Genomic DNA, 18,288 nt, shown 5'->3' with positions numbered 1-18,288 from the left:
TAAAATTTGTTTGACTTACTTAGCGTGTTTCAAAAAAATAACGTTATTTCTTTAGTAACTCTTTGATTTTATGAGATAACATATAATAATCCTATAAATATACTGCATTTGATTAGAGATATTAGGCAAACTTGGAAATATTTATCGCACTACTTATATCTTAGGTTATCACATATATGAATTATGATGGAATAACTTGTTCTAAAATAAATAATCTCGAAATAATTTATCCCCAACGTTTCAACTTTCAAGAGGGACACAATCAAGACACAGCAATCCCTTGACTAGGATAAATTTCTTCTTTTTTTTTCTAAGATTCTTGGCATGATCCCAAGTGAACTGAATTTCTATTTTCTATTTTTCTGCTGACAGGTATCAATTGGAAAACAAAATGAAGTGATGTGACATGCTGACATTACAAGTTTACAACCATTTCACGTTGCAAAAATGCAACCCCCTCTTGAGAACTTTCTACTCTAATGTAAAACACTAAAGAATCTCTCGTCAAAAGAATCAAATGGCCAGCCGTTTGAAGGTTATCTTCTCCTGTCACCCCACCTCCTATTACCACCATCGTCAGGACCACGATAGCCAGAATAATGCCCAGGATTACGCGATGCAGACCAATCAGGTCTGTAGCTGTCTCTCATATTCATCTGAGGTTGTGTGTAATTCCATCTTGCAACCTGTTCCTGACGCCTAACAGGACTATCATCAGGACTCCAAGATTCAAACCCAGCTCCCTCGGCATAGTTGTTGTTTCCTCTCCATGTAGCCTGTTGTAATCCTGGTTCTACATGCCCGGTAACATGTGGATTGTAATGGTTAGGAATGGCATTTTCTTGATAACCCCGATTTAAAGCTGATCCTGGTATAGTCCCCCACATATGTTCAGGTGCATATCCAGGCTGTGCCTGTGTTTGTAGTTGTGGCCTTTGTGGTGTCATTTGAGATGCATGTAGGCTAATAGTTCTTTGTTGTACATTAGCTATAGGCATTTGCGAAGATCGAATATTACCATATGTTTCACCTTGGATTCTTACTGCTGCTGCTGCAGTGGCACTCTGTTGATTGTATTCCGTCAATCCAAAGGGAGAGTAATTATTTCTATTTACTGCTGGTTCTGAGGCGGCGGAAAATTGTGAATGCATAGGATTTGTAAGGACTGTCTGGTTTATACTAGGATTTAGTGGAGATGGTCGATGATCATTTCCATAAGACCCTGCAGCTGCTTGAAGCAGTGCCAACTGTTGGGCCAATTGTGGCGCAAGGGTGACCTGCTGATGCACCAAACTGCTAGCTTGAAGCATTTCCTGCGACTGGACCAACGCGGCATGTTGATGTACACCATTTGCTTCTGGAACCACCATTGAACTTCTCTGCGAGAAAGGGTTTTTAGCAAAGTTCTGCATCGACAATCCACTCTGCATGAAAGACCAAAAAAAAATAAAGTTCAAAAAAATTAGAACCCGTTTCAGAAAAGTACTAAGATCTCAAGATAGTATAGCACAACAATTAACCCATGATATTAGTTTTAAGTATATTATTTTACTTTTCATGAATATGTGAAACATCTTTGTTTGTGTTAGGGGGACCTCGAAGTAAGCGGAGATTCTCAGGGCTTCATTTGCTTTATGATTGTTTTGTTTATTCGTTTATTTGTTTCTCGTCTATTTATCTGGAAAAACTAAACGAGAAGAAGTGGAGAAAAAAAAAAGGGAAAGAGAACTGAAGAAACGAAAGCCCCGCCCAAATTCCATAATAGTTAAAATCTGTACAAAATGTGACTAAATAACGCACCGTTCCAGGATCACTGGAAGGAGTGGGGGATGGAAGAGAAACTTCAACATTCTTCTCAGCGTCTCTGGCTAAATTTGTTTGAATGCTAAGTGAATTCCTCCCATCGGCTTTGATCGAATCAAGCAGCTTTACAATTTGCTCACTGGACAAGTTTCCACCTTGGCCAGACGTCAAAGCATAAACCAGCTCTGGATGTTTTAGCAGTATAGCAAGCAACTCTACATCAGGTTCTGCTGTAGTTGCAATGCCATTTGATGTACTGGCTAATGCAGCAGCTTCAGTTTCTCTGTCCTCCTGCGGCAAAACACCTGTTTCACCTTCTGCATCTGGTAATTGCTCAAGCGGGAGCTCTGTGGTTAATGTGTCATCAGGGTCCATTTCACGGTCCCAAGGTTCCTTGGGATTCAATGGAATTTCCTGAACTGTCCTGTAAATGATTTCCCTCTCTCGACGGATTCTCTTATTCTGAACATCGACTTCTTTACTCTCACCCCCAGCACAAACCTTCCATGCATCGCTGGGCTGTATTTCTGCATCAAACAGAAAAGGGTGAATAACGATGACCATTAACAGACACGAGTTCAAACTTTTGCATGCGTGCATTATCAACCAACAAGATACTAGCAGCTGTGGACGATTCAAATTGTTAAACCACAAGTCAAAAATTACCACTTAGAAATGTTGTTTTAAAAAGTTATTTGCAACTTCAGACACAGCAAGACATACTGAAAAGTAACAAAACTGGTGATTACACAGCTATTTTTTATCCTCAACATGAAAATGATGAGTCTACAATTTTCCATCCTGGATTTTCTACAGATCGAGCCGGGAACTGAAAGGAGGAGGGTAGGGTAGAAGGGCCAGAATTATATGAGTATCAACGTTGAATAATCGGACGCAATAACACACGGAAAACTGGTCAAGACCCTGAGCTACATAAAAGAGCCGCTGTTTGTCAACCTTATTTTTGTCTCCGCCAAGATAATAATCCACAGTTTTGGAGCTTAACAAGAAACAACCAATCCAACATCAAACTACATTTTTGTTAAGCTTCAAATTAGGAGTTGGCTTCTTGAAATCATATGTGCATGGAAAAAGTTTATTCGAATGTCAGCATTGCTGCCTACATATGCAGAAGATGGATTGCATTTGGCCTTAAGAAACGTACATCTACAGGCAACACCTACATGTTGCTTTCATGAGTTTATTTACACCTTCTCTTTGCGATAATGTGTTGACGTTGTTTGTGGGGTGTGCGCGGGGAGAGGGAAGGGGGGAAGATTAGGAACTGACACTGCAAATATCCTATTTTTACAATTTAGACCCATAAGAAAGATCTCATAATCTGCCGCAACCGATGTTGTATAGTCTGATGACTGCCACCCCACAAGGGAATGTGGTTGGGTTCAGTCATTCTCTGCAGTTCAAATTTTCTTTTGGACAAAGAACCCACCCACCCCCACACCAATCTCTAATATGATCTTTTGATATCTACCCAGTAAATAAAAAGTACAACAACAAACCCAACGTAATCCCATAAATGAAAGCTAAGGAGGGTAAAGTTGTTTTTGATAGACAAGGTAAGAAACTTATCAATAAATTACATAAAATCTTCATCATTACGAAATTTTCCTTCATGCCAACAGTGATTGGGTGAAGGTGAGGAAGAGTTCAACGGCAGGAGCTGATGAAAGTGAACAGTCATTGATGACACTAAGGCAGCTATAGGAAGAGCAGGCAATTACTTGTCCGCGCCTTTAAAGAGGACATTTTCTTTTCTAAGGTGCTCTTTGTACAGAGAAAAACGTCTTAGATGAAAATACATTTTGTGAAAAACATCTTTAAGTCAGATCACCATTTTTTAGATCATCTCCAATATAAGAATAGATAGTCGTAATAATCATGCAATGTGCAAGACTGCAAGGTATTCTCTTAGTGTTTTGACGATATCTTTTAGAATTAGATACTGAAATAATAGCTGACAAATCGTTTGATTAAGTGTAAGAAACGTATCAATATGGTGTATTAGTAATTCTGGGACATAGTATTACTTGTGCAGAATATACGTGCATAACTCACCTCCAAACCAACTACCAAACTACCCTTAGTGTTGATTGAATGGTAGAATATTTGTAAAGAAAAATAAACAGGCATAAGATATTTTCCACTATTGAATGCAATTAAGCACTACAACATATTTACCTTGACTAAAAAATTTTTTGCGAATATCTTTCCCATCAGTGCCAAACACACCTATATCTTAGCCATTTTAATCAAAAAGAAAAAATCCACACCCCAAACAATGGAAAAATAAGAACATACGTTTGGCTTCATAAACATGTCGTGCCAAACTAGCTCCAGTGTTTGACCAAACAAAAATTATGATTGATAATAACACCCTGTAATAATATTACATTCTCTGAGGATCGCCTAGTCTACTGAACAAGCATAGATAGCCCAGAGATAAAATTTAGTAGTGCCCTATTCCTTGTTTGGATACTAATCTTGGGATAAGTTATGCCGAAATTAGTAATTAGTACCGGAATAGATCATCCCTACTGGAGGGTGGAATAGTACCGGAATCAGTTATTCCGAGATAAACAATGAAAATGACTGAAATACCCATGAGGTCCTTCAAACCCTTTTTCCACTAAATAAGATGAAGGGTATTTTTGTAGACAATCAACTAAAAAATTATGCAATGTATGTTATTTATAATACAAAAAAATTTAACAGTCAATAAGAAATTATACCAGGATAACTAATAGAGGCATAACTACTCCCAACATAACTTACACAAAACAATCCCTAAAAATTTTGCAGAAAAATGGGGGTAGTTATGGTAATTTGATAATAGTGTGTAGATGTAAAACTAGAACAGAGTAAATTCTAAAGATAGAAAGGGTATCACAGCAGAACATGACTTGTTTTTATCCCTTGCTGTAAACCATTTTCCACAAAAATTTTAGGGGTCGTTTGGTAAGCCGCATTAAAAGAAATAGACCAGGTATTATGTATGGTATTATTTAGAACTATGCTTGGTAGGAATTAGAGCCTATGTATAACTAATCCATGGATTTAGCTATACATCCTACATGATATGATAGGATGTATTACTAATACCATCCATTTTGAGGTATTAGTAATACATAAGATATAATACCATTGGATAAGTCTATGCAAAGACAAAAATATCCCTCAAAATCATTTTAATTATTTTGTTTATTTTCTTGATTATATATTTTATATTTGTACTAGTAAATTTATTTAAATAAATTAGCTTACAAATTATTTAGAGAGAGTTGTCTATTACTAAATCGCTCCAATACAAATTTTGAAATGTGAGTTATTTAACATTTACTAATTAAAAAGGCAAATATATCACTACATGACGTTTGAGATCTTAATTTAATGTATTATGAACAATTTAAAAAATTACATACATATTAAAACTATAACTTGCAATTTTTATGTGTAAATGAAGATGATTTATTCAATTTTACCATTGTTGACTGTTTTTTCGATTTTAAAAGTAGATGGTTAATCTTTTTTAAATTGAAAATAGACATGTGTGAGTGACCAATTTATTAAGATGACAATTATTTATCCTCAAATAATTCAAGTGAAAAAATAGAAAACGTGATAGCAAAATTGTTTTTCTCAAGCTTAATTAGAAGGCCATTTAAAATAATATTGTTCGGAAATTATCTAACCTTCATCCAATTACATAGTAGTTTAAGGGTATAACTGGAAAGAAGATTTTTAAAGAGTTTTAGTTCAATCACAAGATGAGGTTGGAAACAATGAACCTAACACTTCGATAAAAATAAACCCTACACAACTGATACCTGCACTACTAATGCCTACGTTATTAATTTTTGTACCAACGACCCATTTAGTGTAAACCATTGTCCACAAATTTTAAAACAACCAGAGACCACAAACAGAGAAAACAATTTATCGTGTTCTGGCCTCTCATACTGATCATCTATGAAAGCACACTATAAGCAGTTGACTCAAAAAATAGATTGATATCTTCCCAAAAGATAGATTCATATCTTCCCAAGACAAGGTCTCCCATAACCTTTACTTCAGTGCTTCTTTTTCTGATTAGTTCTGTCTGATTGATTTTAAGCATAACGAGGAACATTTTCATCCGTGTTGGGGCAAAAAGTTTCCCTTTACTTGCAAGTAGGATTCCTTCAGAATGAGAAGGCACATTTGGCAATCAACTGCTCCACAGAAAACCCATAACTTCCAAGAGATTTATAAAATACAACAATAAAAAACAAATGGGAACAGTTGCTTGTTGTGATGAAAAGATCTTGACCTCACTCCTAAGATGCCCAATTGATAGTTTAAGAATGAAAACTAACAGTTCGCTTTGGAGATACTTCTAAAGTTGAGCAAGTAGTTTTACTAAGCCACATCTATATTTCCCCAGTAAATAGTTCCTAGAATAATGAATTTATGGAAGACAACAGAAACCTGGTCGTCTTTAGCTCGACTACCATGAAAATATAATTAGACAGCAAAGCTCAAAAAAAACAATTTTTCTTTTCATTTCTTTTATCTGACAAGTTAAAGACCATGCTAACCATATTGTATGGCAAGTTAGAGACAAAGGTTGAGTTGCGAACTACTTTACTAGAGACGATTCTCACAGTTGAATTTTGTGTAATACTCACCCGTGACCATTTGTGTGGCTATAAATCATATCAAAAGGGTAAAAGGGAAATTTTAAAGTTAAATTGTTTCTAATTATAGAAAGGTGACCTTCTTTTTTAAACAGACTAAGAGGGAAAGTTGGGCCAGAGAAAGCAAAATAATAACGAAGGGAATTGTGGAGAAAAAATTTGAGCAATAATATTAGACAAGATAGGTGAGATTGCCTTTTCAACCGATTAAAAAAACTAATTTTCCTCATTTTCTGAAATCTCAGATTAACAAGAACGTTCTTTCAGCAACAACAGAAAAGTTACCTGGTGGTTTCCGCCAAGGGATCTGCATTTTCTTGCACCTTTTAGGTGGAGGTTCCTCTACGTCAAAACTCAACTTGAGATGATTTTCCAGCTGATTGGGCTCTTTAGAGGCAACACTATTGAGCTTTTTTTCACATTCCTCAACTTTAGGCCGGTCTTGAAATTTTGGAACTCCAAGCAAGTTGCCATTTGGTGAAGAGGTAATCCCATTTGGAGCTTGAGGCTTCACCCGGGAACTGTCATCATTATTAGTTTTCCCATATTTACTCTGCATAAACTGTGCACGCATTTTTGCTTTTTGGATATCATCTGCTGAGAGTGGGCGGCCTTGAGTTGCAGGTGCTGGTCTTCCTAGGCTCCTTCCCGTTGTTCTTTGGCTTGGTTGTTCCATTAGCTGAACTTTTCTGCGCTCTCGAGTTTCTGAAGTAGTTAAGGGATTCTATGCTAGTATAAAAAATCAGAGAAGGAGAGGAAAAACCATAGCTCTTTTCCCTACCATGCACAAATCTATTTGATGAGTATGTCATATGGAAACTTCTGACTACCAATAAATTCAAAGCATAGAAATAAATGAGAGATCAAAATCTCTTCCAACGACAGTTTATTGTCCTCGGAACGAGGAGCCATCATTCAATCGAAGACCTTACAGTGAAAGTTATTGACAAATTCACTTAACCATAGGAGAATATAAGGATACTAGTCACCAAAGCTCCTTTAAGCCTCTTGTTAGAATCATCTGAAGATGCCATAAGCAATTTAACTGGCTGTGGAGAATCCAACTTCCTGAAAGAGAGGTGTGTGCTTAGAAATTCATCAACAATTACAAAACGCAAGGTAGTAAGAACACAACAGACCTTGAATTCTCTGACGTCCCGCAGAGGTTTGCATGACCTTCTTCCTAAAATACCAAACAGAAGGAAATTGATAAAGTAAGAATAGAAAATCTGCTCTTCTTTTTATTCAAATAAATAGCATCTTCTAAACCAAATACATTTAAGTACGCAATAAACTTACGTCCTCAATTTTTGAGTTCCATATTTCGTCGCCCACAACTTCGCTAATGCTGCAAATAGCAACAAATGTGTTGATAAATGAGAAAAGTCGATCAGGTGTTTTTGAGGCACGACCTAAGCTTACCTCTGCTGCAATAACAACTCATCATGCATATCACTAGCAGATTTAATCCCATTACGTTTCTTCAAAGCCTGGCTCTTTGCAAATATCTTGCTCCATCTTGCAAGCAAAATTCTTGCCCTGTTTGAGATATCTGATCTTCAAATCAGATGAATGAGATCCAAAATACTGATGGAGCTAAAGAAGGATTTCTCTCTTTCAACTACCCATCCACCCCCCATCCCCTTCCCAAAAAGTGTTAAGTATAATGCAGTACAGAAGTCAGCTATCATGAAAATACAGTATAAACCCCACCAAAATAGCAAATTACTCTGACTGGCTACTACAAATAAAAGCAAATGCAACCACATCAATTTTAGTAGTTTCTTCTTATCTAATAAACTTTATATTACTGATGCAATCTAGAAACAAAAATATTTATTCGATGAAGCTTTCCATTGTCTCTCAGAATATGATCAGTTAAGTATCAAATCAGGATCATTAAAAAAATTTCACATCGAAAGTCCAAAAGTTCATCTGAAGTAAAGAAAGATATAGTTGAATGTATTGCCAGTGCAATAGTTTCCAAAAATACTGTCCTTATTTGACAGCAAAAACACAACAGATGTCTGAGATAACAAAACATTGAAAATGATTACATTGCCAGCACAGTGATTTCTGAAAGTAATGTCCTAATATGACATACCATATACGCATAATTATACAGAGCGGCACTATGTAATGTGTACTTCACTAAGTAATTAGTTCAGTAGAGATGCCACTGCTAGTATAAAAAGCTGTGCTGACTTTGATTGACATGTTTCCTTAATATCCAACTAAGTTTCAGGAAATTATGTAATGTGGCACAACATCAATCAAACTCTAGCTTCAGACAAGTTACCAGAAATGTATAAGCCATGGAGATGAGCAGTTTAAGTTTTTTAGTGTTATTTTAGCACAGAGATACCTAAAGATAAAATAAGGAGCTGCGGAATGTGAGGACAACACACCTGGAGTTCGATAAAATCGCAGACTGTTAACACTCTGCAGTATAGCAGACATATGTCCAGGAAATGCTTTGTGTAAAGGAAGATGGCATAGTACCTGAGAACCAAGCAACCATTAGAACAACAATATTCTGGCAGAAAAAATGACATCATGGGCAATGATCTAAAATTAGAGGATCAATATGGACCTTCAGGATGAGATGAAGAACACTGGTTTGCTCTTCTCCAGCTGCTTCACTCAACCATGCAGATAAGATCATGACACCCCCTTTAGTTAAAAACCTATAAATATGTATTAAGAAAAAAAATTATATTAGGAACGGAGTAAACTATAATACAATTTAAATTTAACGACCATAACTCTCACGTACCAATATAGCACAGAGGGGTTTTGTACTTCCAAGATCCAGTCCATCAGCTTAACCCTCCCAGAAAAGGTTTCTTCTTTGCACATTAAAGTAAGAATATTATCAACAAAATGTCTATCCTTCTCATCCATGGCAGTTAGGACCTCATCTTGTGTCAAACAAGATGGCCCCTCCTCTGTAGAGATTGGAACCGCACTGTCTAGGGGAACTGGTTCTGTTTGTGAACTAGGATCAGAACTCAATGGGATCGGGCCTTCAATAGATAAATTGGTTGTGATAGGCTTCTCTCTAGAAAACCTCAGGAACTTTCTAACTCTTGTGCGCTGAGCTGCAAAGAAATCTCGAACCTGCAAATGCAAAGATGGTATTCAAACAAACAATGTGAAAGTTGTCAGAAAAGATGAAATGGAGAATGCACAGATCTTATTATCATCTTCCAGCTTAAATTGCACCAGGGAGAGCAACTGAATGTCTATGCAGAAGGGATTAAGGTATCTGTCCATACCTAAACCGCCCAAAAAGCGAAGGAGAAAAGGGAATGTATTTCTAAGGACTAAAGAGCTAAATCATCATACAAAGAGGTGCATAATTCCGAAATAGCCTGTTCTCAAAAGCACTAGGTTGCTCCTAATATCCAAAACAGCAAAACTGAACTAAAGAAAGATGGTGCAACTAGCATGCAAATGCCACCAACATAAGCTCCTTTCATAGTTTTTAAGAGTGACGTTCCACGGATAAATACAAATCTTTTGAACAATGACAAATCATGACCATTAGGATTATTGCACATCATAGCATGAAACAAGTGTGAGATACTGAAATTTACAAGCCAAAACATTGCTCATGAAACAAATGAGACATACTGAGATTTACAAGTCAAACCATTGCTCTTATTGATCTATGATCCAAACTCAAGTTCTAGACAAGGAATCCAATCACATTTAAAATAATCGACATTCACTAATGTAGAAAAGTGTTAAACAAAATTACAACCAGGTAGAATGGAGAAAGGATTACTAAAGACTGTGAAAAAGGGACACACCTGTGTGACTGTCACACCAAAAAGAGCACTAATTTCACGTGTTTCCTTCTTGTTGATTGCATCTTTGATAGAGAAAATAGATTGCATATACTTGATTGCCTTGGGGTTTAGGAGATCCCTTGGCCTTTTGCCTGCAACAGATGATGTTAAACTAACAGAATACAAATGGAATCAGAGTAGCTTGCACAAAAATTGAAGAAGTCAAGAGCATCATTTACGCTAATAACTAAAAAGATGCATTACATATAATTTGGATCGAAGCATCACCTTGTAAGAAAAAGATGACAGTAGCAACTTAGATCGTAAAGCAAGTTCACCTTAAACATCAAGACAAGTAATTCTGGTACATAGCAATTTTATACTTGGCAACAAAAAGAACTACTACTAACGCAAATAAGTTTTTTTTACAAATGATACGCAAAAAGAAAAGAAAATTAAAAACAAAATGACAAGTAAAAACCAAATAAAACAGAATAAAATGAGAGAACCACCGAACAAAAGTAACATGCTTCACATAGTTTAATCAATGTGCAAAAAATGATATAAGAGTAACAAATGAACATGTCAATATGACCTACTGTCTTTTCATTCTCAGAAGGGATCCAAGTCAACTAATTTTTTACTCGACTACACAAGCATAATGATTTTAATTTAGGCCAAGGGACATACCAATTTTTATTGAAAGAGCTCCAGCAGCCTGCACAACGGAAGAAAAATGAATGAGCCACCAGCAAAAATAAGTTCCCAAATCACCCAATGTAAAGAGGTGACGTTGATAACTGTAGCCTCTGTATGTACGAATCTAAGAATAGAAAAATTACTTCAGCAGAGGAATCTCATGTTTGTGACCAACTTATAAATCATGTATTATGGTAGTATTACGAGCAAACAAACTGGAGAAATTGATCAGAAATTTTCTAGGGAAGAAAGGAAGGGAAATTTGGTAGAGAGGAAACAGAGAGAGGTTAGGAATCAGGAGATAGGGGTGTGGGCTCATTATCCCCGAGTTTCGAAGGTTGTGGTAGGTCCTAAGAGTTGGCTCCAGATGGATTTCTCTGTATCAAAAGAGAAAAGAGATAATTCATTTTCAATATAGCACTTTTAAGAAGATCATTATGAAATTAATCTCAAGAGGAGAATGTGTCATCGAAAGATATTATATCCACTAACTTCATGTTTGGTAAACACATAAATTGCTTATAAGCCAAAATCAACATAAGACACAAGTTGGTCACCCCCAACTTATCTCTTTTCGGCAAACAAGCACTTCTAATTTGCCTAAAACTATCTAAATTTTCAAAATACTCCTCCCAAAACAGGACTCTTTTCTCACTACCATTACATTTTGTTGTTTGTTCTTCTCCTTGGTACATACTTTTTAATATATAATTCTTGAAAATAACTTTAAGGATACATTAGTCATTTTAATGGAAAAATTGTTTATCAACACTTCTTTACCAAACATTTCAATTGCTTATTATCAATTTTGGCACTTCTACACGAACACGTAATTACTTTTTTTAGGGAACTCGGTGTTTGGGGAGCTTAGTACTTGCTAGCTCCCACAAACACAGGTACTAAGTCTATATAGGTATCGGGTAATTTCATATCTACTAAAAATGGAATAGCACTCGTTGGATGATTTCTGGTGAGGGACCGAGTGGATAGATGTATTGGCTCTACGATGAATGATGGCTCTAGTTTTAGGTTTGGGAAGGATGTATAGTCTGAAGGGATAGCCATAGAGAATGCATATACACATGTAAATAGATTAGTAAAGAGAAAGATACTCTGGTAACTGATTACTTAAAGACCTTTAGGGGTATTAGTAGTTTTAGGAGGGTCCTTAAAGATTGGGAAAGGAATGCAGTCAAGGAGTTCTTCCATTAAAAAATTGAACTGGAAACTTGAGGAATTCTTTTCTGTGAAATAAATTCTGCCACACAAAACACACCGGAGATTTTAAATTTTCTGAATGTAAAATATGCCAAAAGGTAGCTATTGTTTTTACTATCCTTCTGGATAAGCAGAAACTATAAGACATGCTAGTCCTCAACATACACACTGCTCATCTCAAGTTATTTATTAATCCTTCAATTGTACAATTATGTTACACTTATGACTTACAAATACATAAATCCATTACCATTTCTGTACTGTAAAAAGGTCAATCTAGTTAACCATAAAACCTAATGAGCTGTCAACTTAACCAATGCTAGTTCCTACATTTCCTAAAACAGTCACTACCAACAAAGTACAAGAGGCAAATTCAGAAAGAAAAAAAAAGATTAAGAAAACGAACCATCTCTTGAGAGAGGGGATTGACGCCAGTGAGGTTACATTGTTGCACAACTATGTTCTGGAGCTGATAAATCTGGCTATTAAGGATTTCCTTCTGCGACTCGAACAAGCTCGAGAACGGCGTCGTAGGACTGGTCAAGGCCAATTGCAATTGATTTTCCATTGTACCCTCCGCTAATCGAAAATTCCGACCGACCTCGAAGCAATAGATCAAACCAATTCACGCATCAGATGCAACAACCAATTTAAGAAGAGGAACAAAGCTCAATTCCATAGGATTAATCCTAGGGTTTCCACAGCAATTATGTAAATTGGGAAGAAGAAGAAGAAGAAGAAGCAGCGGAGGATTGCCTTGTCCCCCGACTGTTTGATGAAAAGGCAAAGAGGAACGTCGCCGGAGATGAAATAGGTCCGATAAGGGGACGGGCAAATTGAGAAATTGAGAGAAGAAAAAAGGAAGTGTGTGTATATGTAAACTGATGAAGTACAAAAAAACCAGGGGCTCCGCCAGCGCTTTGGGGCAAGTTGGGCGCAGATGTCCTAATTTTAGATGGGATTGGAACTCGATTGTTATCAATTTTGGTTCGATTTATTTCAATTGTTATTAATAGTATTAATTAATACAAATATCTTATTTTATTTTAATAAATAATTATGTGATAATTTTATTTTGGTTCAATTTAATTTAATTGTTATTAATATTAATTATATATAAATATTTCATTTTAGGTTAATAGACGATGACGCGATAATTTTTATGAGGTAAAAATTAATATCATTTTGGTGAAATATATTAGAGTAAGGGCCCGTTTGGATTGGCTTAATAAAAGCAGCTTTAAAAAAGTACTTTTGAAAGTGCTGAAACTTATTTTAAAAATAAGCAGTTATGCGTTTGGATAAAAGTGCTGAAGTTAAAAAAAAAGTTGTTGATGTGTTTGGCAAATAAGTGCAGATAAACAGCTTTTTAAATCAAAATGTCTGAAATACTCTTAAAAGCTGTTAACATAATAAAAGGTAATTAATTTTTATTTTACAGCCATAAATAATTATATTTTGCTATCATTCACATATTTCTTTCTCATCACAAATTATTTATAAGAGGAATATAAATTTTTATTTAAGTTATATGTGCAACTTATTTTACATTTTAATAATATATAATTTGAATAGATCACTTGAAAGATTTAAGATTTATTTTATTTTCATTCATTAGTAATAGTAATTGTCTATCATCCACACGTGAAAAGGGAAAAATAGGAGAAAGAGATGTTAGGGTTATGTGGGTAATTTGGAGATTGTATAAAAATATTATGGGTAAAAAGGTAAAAATGTGGTCAACTTAAAACAGCTTATAAGCTGGAAAAAAAAAGCACCCCTACTCCAGCTTTTAACTTTTGGCTTAAAATAAGTTTTTTTTTAACTTAAAATAAGTTATTTTGAGGATTGCCAAACAGCTAAATAAGTCAAAAACCAGCTTTTAAGTCAGTTTGACCAACTTTTAAGCTGAGCCAAACAGGCTCTAAGTTGAATATATTTTAATAATGTAGTATTGAGGATTTAAATGTGGATGTACTATTATGTGCAAAGTTAAAACAATCAAAAGCTAAAGATGGTTGAAATTTTGTTTTACTTATATAATACCAGAAAGATTAGGTAATTTTTACAATGAAAGAGATATAATTGAATTTGGTAAATTTTATGATGCTTATAATTTATTTTAAAAGCTATAGGACAAAATAAATTAAAAAAATAATAATTTTGATTCTCGAATTATTCTTTTATTGTAATTTTTGTCTTTATATTATATGAATTAGTATATTTGACCTTCAATTAATTAAAATGTGTTATTTTAGTTCTTAAAGCTAACAAATGTTTAAAAAAAAAAATTAAGAACACAAAGTATATAATACTCTACCAAAGGAATAGTTAGAGGCAAAAGAATGCAATATTATAGTGATTTGTTAAATAGAGATATAAATAGAAGTGTGTGTAAATAGATCTTTTTGACCTTTGATGGTAAAGTATGAGTTAATGATGAATACACAATCAATTGTGAATCACATGAAACTTTTTTAGACATTAACATCATTAATAGAGTAATATATCATCGCAATAAAAATGTCAGATATATCAAAAACAAAAAATAAAAAAAAAAGTATGTTTATATTAGGATCTTGTCAATCACAAAAAAAAATGATTTTAATAATGTATTAAATACTTATCCCTAAAATAAGATAACAATTAAGAGTCAGTAGAAGTAAGAGGCCACCTGAAAATAAATATATATGAAAATTATTATTTTCCCAAATAAATTTGCAAATGAAACTTGCATTGGTTTTTAAAAAATGGGAGAAGAGCACTTGTATCCCAAAAAGGCAAACTATTTATAAACGGCTATTGTTTTACTTTTCATGGTTTTCAATTACGAATTCATGTTCATTATTGATACTATCGAAATATATATATACTCAGATGACATTAAGGAAAAATAGTCAGTATTTCAAAAAATAGACAGAGTATATTATATTCCAATAATTTCAATAGTGATTTAGTGATTAGAACAAGGGGCTAGTCAGGTAAATAGTTTGGGTTGTGTGTGCAATCAAGATAAATATATTGGGTGGTGTTCAATTTGAGTAAATATTTTGCCTAATAGGTCCAATTTGTATAGTCCCTCCCTCGCCCCCACTCCCACCCCTTCCCTCCCCACAAAAAGAACAATATATGCAATATCAGTAACTCATATCTACCGCAAGAAAAATCACTATATTTAGAAAGTATTTTTCATAACATAATTCAAGTATTTATCTTAAATTAAATATTATTAGAAAATTGAATTTAAAATTATGAATTTTTTGAATCATATGTTTTTTTTCGTCTTCAAGTTGGTCAAGAATAACAGTATTGAGCTTTTTACACTTTGAGTTAAAATTAATCAAATCTATTTACTGATGTGAGGCGAAAATATATATAATTCAAAGACAGATATACTATTTTATCTTAATTATTGTTTTTTACTAGTAAACTTTTTTGTCTTGATTCAAATAAGGATAATAATTCTCTTATGCATGTCACTTTTTTTTAACGCAAGGGGTGAAAAAAATAATTGTCCAAAAAAATGAAAAGACAGAGTACATGTATACTCAACGGGACAGTAATAGTTTGGCTTATGGATCCAAAGGATAAATATATTGGGTTGAGTAATCCAAAGGATAAACATATTGGGTTGAGTTCAATTTGAGTAAAACTATTTTGCCTAATAAGGTTCAATTTTTGTAAACACTCCCCCCCCCCCCCCAAAAAAAAAAATAATAATATACATATATATAATATTCGCAATACAAATAACTCATATTCACTACAAAAAAAATTATTATTTTCTAAGAAGTTCTTTTCAATAACATAATTCAAGTGTTTATCTTAATTTAAATTTTATTAGAAAATTATATTTAAAAATCATCATTTTTTTGAATTATATGTTTTTTTATCATCAAGTTGGTCGAGAATAATTGTATTGAACTTCTTTACCCTTTGATTTAAAATTAATCAACTTATGTGAGGTGAATATACATAAAAGGTAGGATATTCTAGTTTATCTTAATTGTTATTTTTGACTAGTAAATTTTTTTGTATTCATCCAAACGAGGATAATAATTCTGTTATGCATGTCCGCTTTTTTTAATGCAAGGGGCGAAAAAGATTATCCAAAAAAATGTGATTTCGTTTCATATGTAAAAGTTCTTATTATATTTTCTTCAATTACATTACAAAATAATGGATTGGGTTCACAATTTAAATGAATACGAAGTACTTAACAATTACAAAAGAATTTAAAAAATCTAAAAAAAAATTATCGACAAAAAAAACAATTCAATCTTTTCATGAAAGTTAGTAATAAATAAAGAAAAAGATATGAAAAAACTTGCAAAGGATCGCAAAAAATAATCAATCCCTAAGAAAAGTAAATTGCAGAAGAGAAGCCTAAAAGTTCAAAAGGAAAAATGAGGATGAATGAGAAGTTGAAAGAAGTACAAGCAATATTTAGTCTTAGATCAACAAATGATCCAAAAAAAAAAAGTGATTATGTTAATAAGGTAAAATTCAGATCAAATAGAAAATAAATCGAAAAAGAACTAGTGGCAAGTGTGACAAGTCGGGTACGACAATAAAAATAACATTGAATATGATATTCAAATGTGAGGAGAGATCTTGTTTATGGAGCCTACTGTCGTGTGGCAAATTTATTTAGTGTTTTACTGACGAATTATCTAAGCTCCTAGTACCTTGATAGTGGGATGAGCTCGCGGTTGATCAGGACAAGTTTGAAATTTCAATTACCTTGAAAGAATTTAAAAATTTTCAACTATCAATATAAGCAGTGTGCAGATATGAGTCTCTACGTAGACAAAATCTACACAAAGTATTTTCTAGAGTTAGTTATAAATATTTTTTTATCCTTTTATAAATATTCTTTAACTCTTTTCTTATTTATCAAGTTTCTGATATTTAATCATTCACAGGCAAAAACACTTAAACTTTGTATCTAAATAGCTTTTTACACAAATTTTGATATTAATAGAATAAGAAAATAACATTTAGAAGAAAATGAGTAAATATATTTATTCTAGTACAAGGTCAAAGTTATCACGATCTACCATCATGAATATCGGGTGATAACAATCCCTGTTACTATTTATTATACTTCTTTGATACAAACAATGAGTTAATCAATAGGATATCCAAAGTCAAAGAAAAAAATTCTGTCAGACATAGTCGCAAAAAAATATTAAAAATCTTAATGAAAAAAAACTCACATGCGCAAATCTTTCATCAATTAAAAGACTAATTCATTTTTCACAATTTCTAACTTCGAATTGTTGCACATATTTTGGATCAGCGGGTGTACAACACACCCTTAACAAATCAAGTTGCATCATTTGAATTGATGGAAACAATTCGAATCTACTTTTTAAGCAAAAGAATATTATTTACGAACATTCAGAATACAAGCATAGAGTCAAACACTATTTCAATCCAGATGAAATCAAGGTATAAGAATACAAAACAAAAAACATCATATAAGAAGTGATAACATTCAAATTCTGACCAATAATATTTCAATATTCAAATACACTGGCACAATATTAGCAAACGAGGATCAAGATAGTGTGTATCACCTCTGTCATACTATAGTAAAATTTTACATACATTGTTCTAAAAATTCAAACAAAATATATTCGTAATGATGAATGATAAAAGCCTTTTACCAATAAATACAAGCACCAGTAATGTTTTAAGATCAAGAGTTATGGCATAAAAAATAGCACTAACTAAAATTAACTTAAATAACACCAAATATTGATTGCCTTCTCTTATGATATATGCACTTTTAGTAAACTCAATCTTACGTGTACACTATCGACTTAAATTTACGTTATTTATAGGTATATGTTATATTGTTCTTACTTATTACATTAAAATAAAAATGCTAGAATGACACTTTTTGAGGTGCTTTAAAAATACACTGTGCCTATTTTCATGTATCCAAATACTACTATCAACAATGTAGAAAATACAAATGTTTTAAGACAAATTCTCCTATTAAATTATACATTAAAATCATTTCAAATACATAATACCCAGAACACACTAAAAAGGACATCAAAGATAGGATA

At 33.4% G+C, this 18,288-nt stretch overlaps 1 protein-coding gene across 1 annotated transcript; it reads right to left on the bottom strand.

The window, feature by feature from the left end:
* Positions 1–181: 181 nt before the first annotated feature.
* LOC107031582 (homeobox protein LUMINIDEPENDENS) lies at positions 182–13,163 on the bottom strand. The gene is made up of 13 exons (XM_015233004.2): positions 12,615–13,163; positions 10,982–11,009; positions 10,313–10,443; positions 9,274–9,617; positions 9,091–9,184; positions 8,906–8,999; positions 7,920–8,049; positions 7,797–7,845; positions 7,637–7,680; positions 7,480–7,565; positions 6,783–7,202; positions 1,801–2,330; positions 182–1,424 (listed from the first exon to the last, which is right to left on the bottom strand). Exons 1-13 carry the CDS (start codon positions 12,774–12,776, stop codon positions 537–539), a joined length of 3,000 nt encoding a protein of 999 aa, XP_015088490.1. The 5' UTR covers positions 12,777–13,163; the 3' UTR covers positions 182–536.
* Between the last annotated feature and the right edge of the window lie 5,125 nt (positions 13,164–18,288).

Source organism: Solanum pennellii, chromosome 9, assembly GCF_001406875.1.
Source record: "Solanum pennellii chromosome 9, SPENNV200".
Lineage (NCBI taxonomy): Eukaryota > Viridiplantae > Streptophyta > Magnoliopsida > Solanales > Solanaceae > Solanum > Solanum pennellii.
Note: the sequence above shows the minus strand (reverse complement) of the source record. Positions and strands in the feature narration are given on the sequence as shown.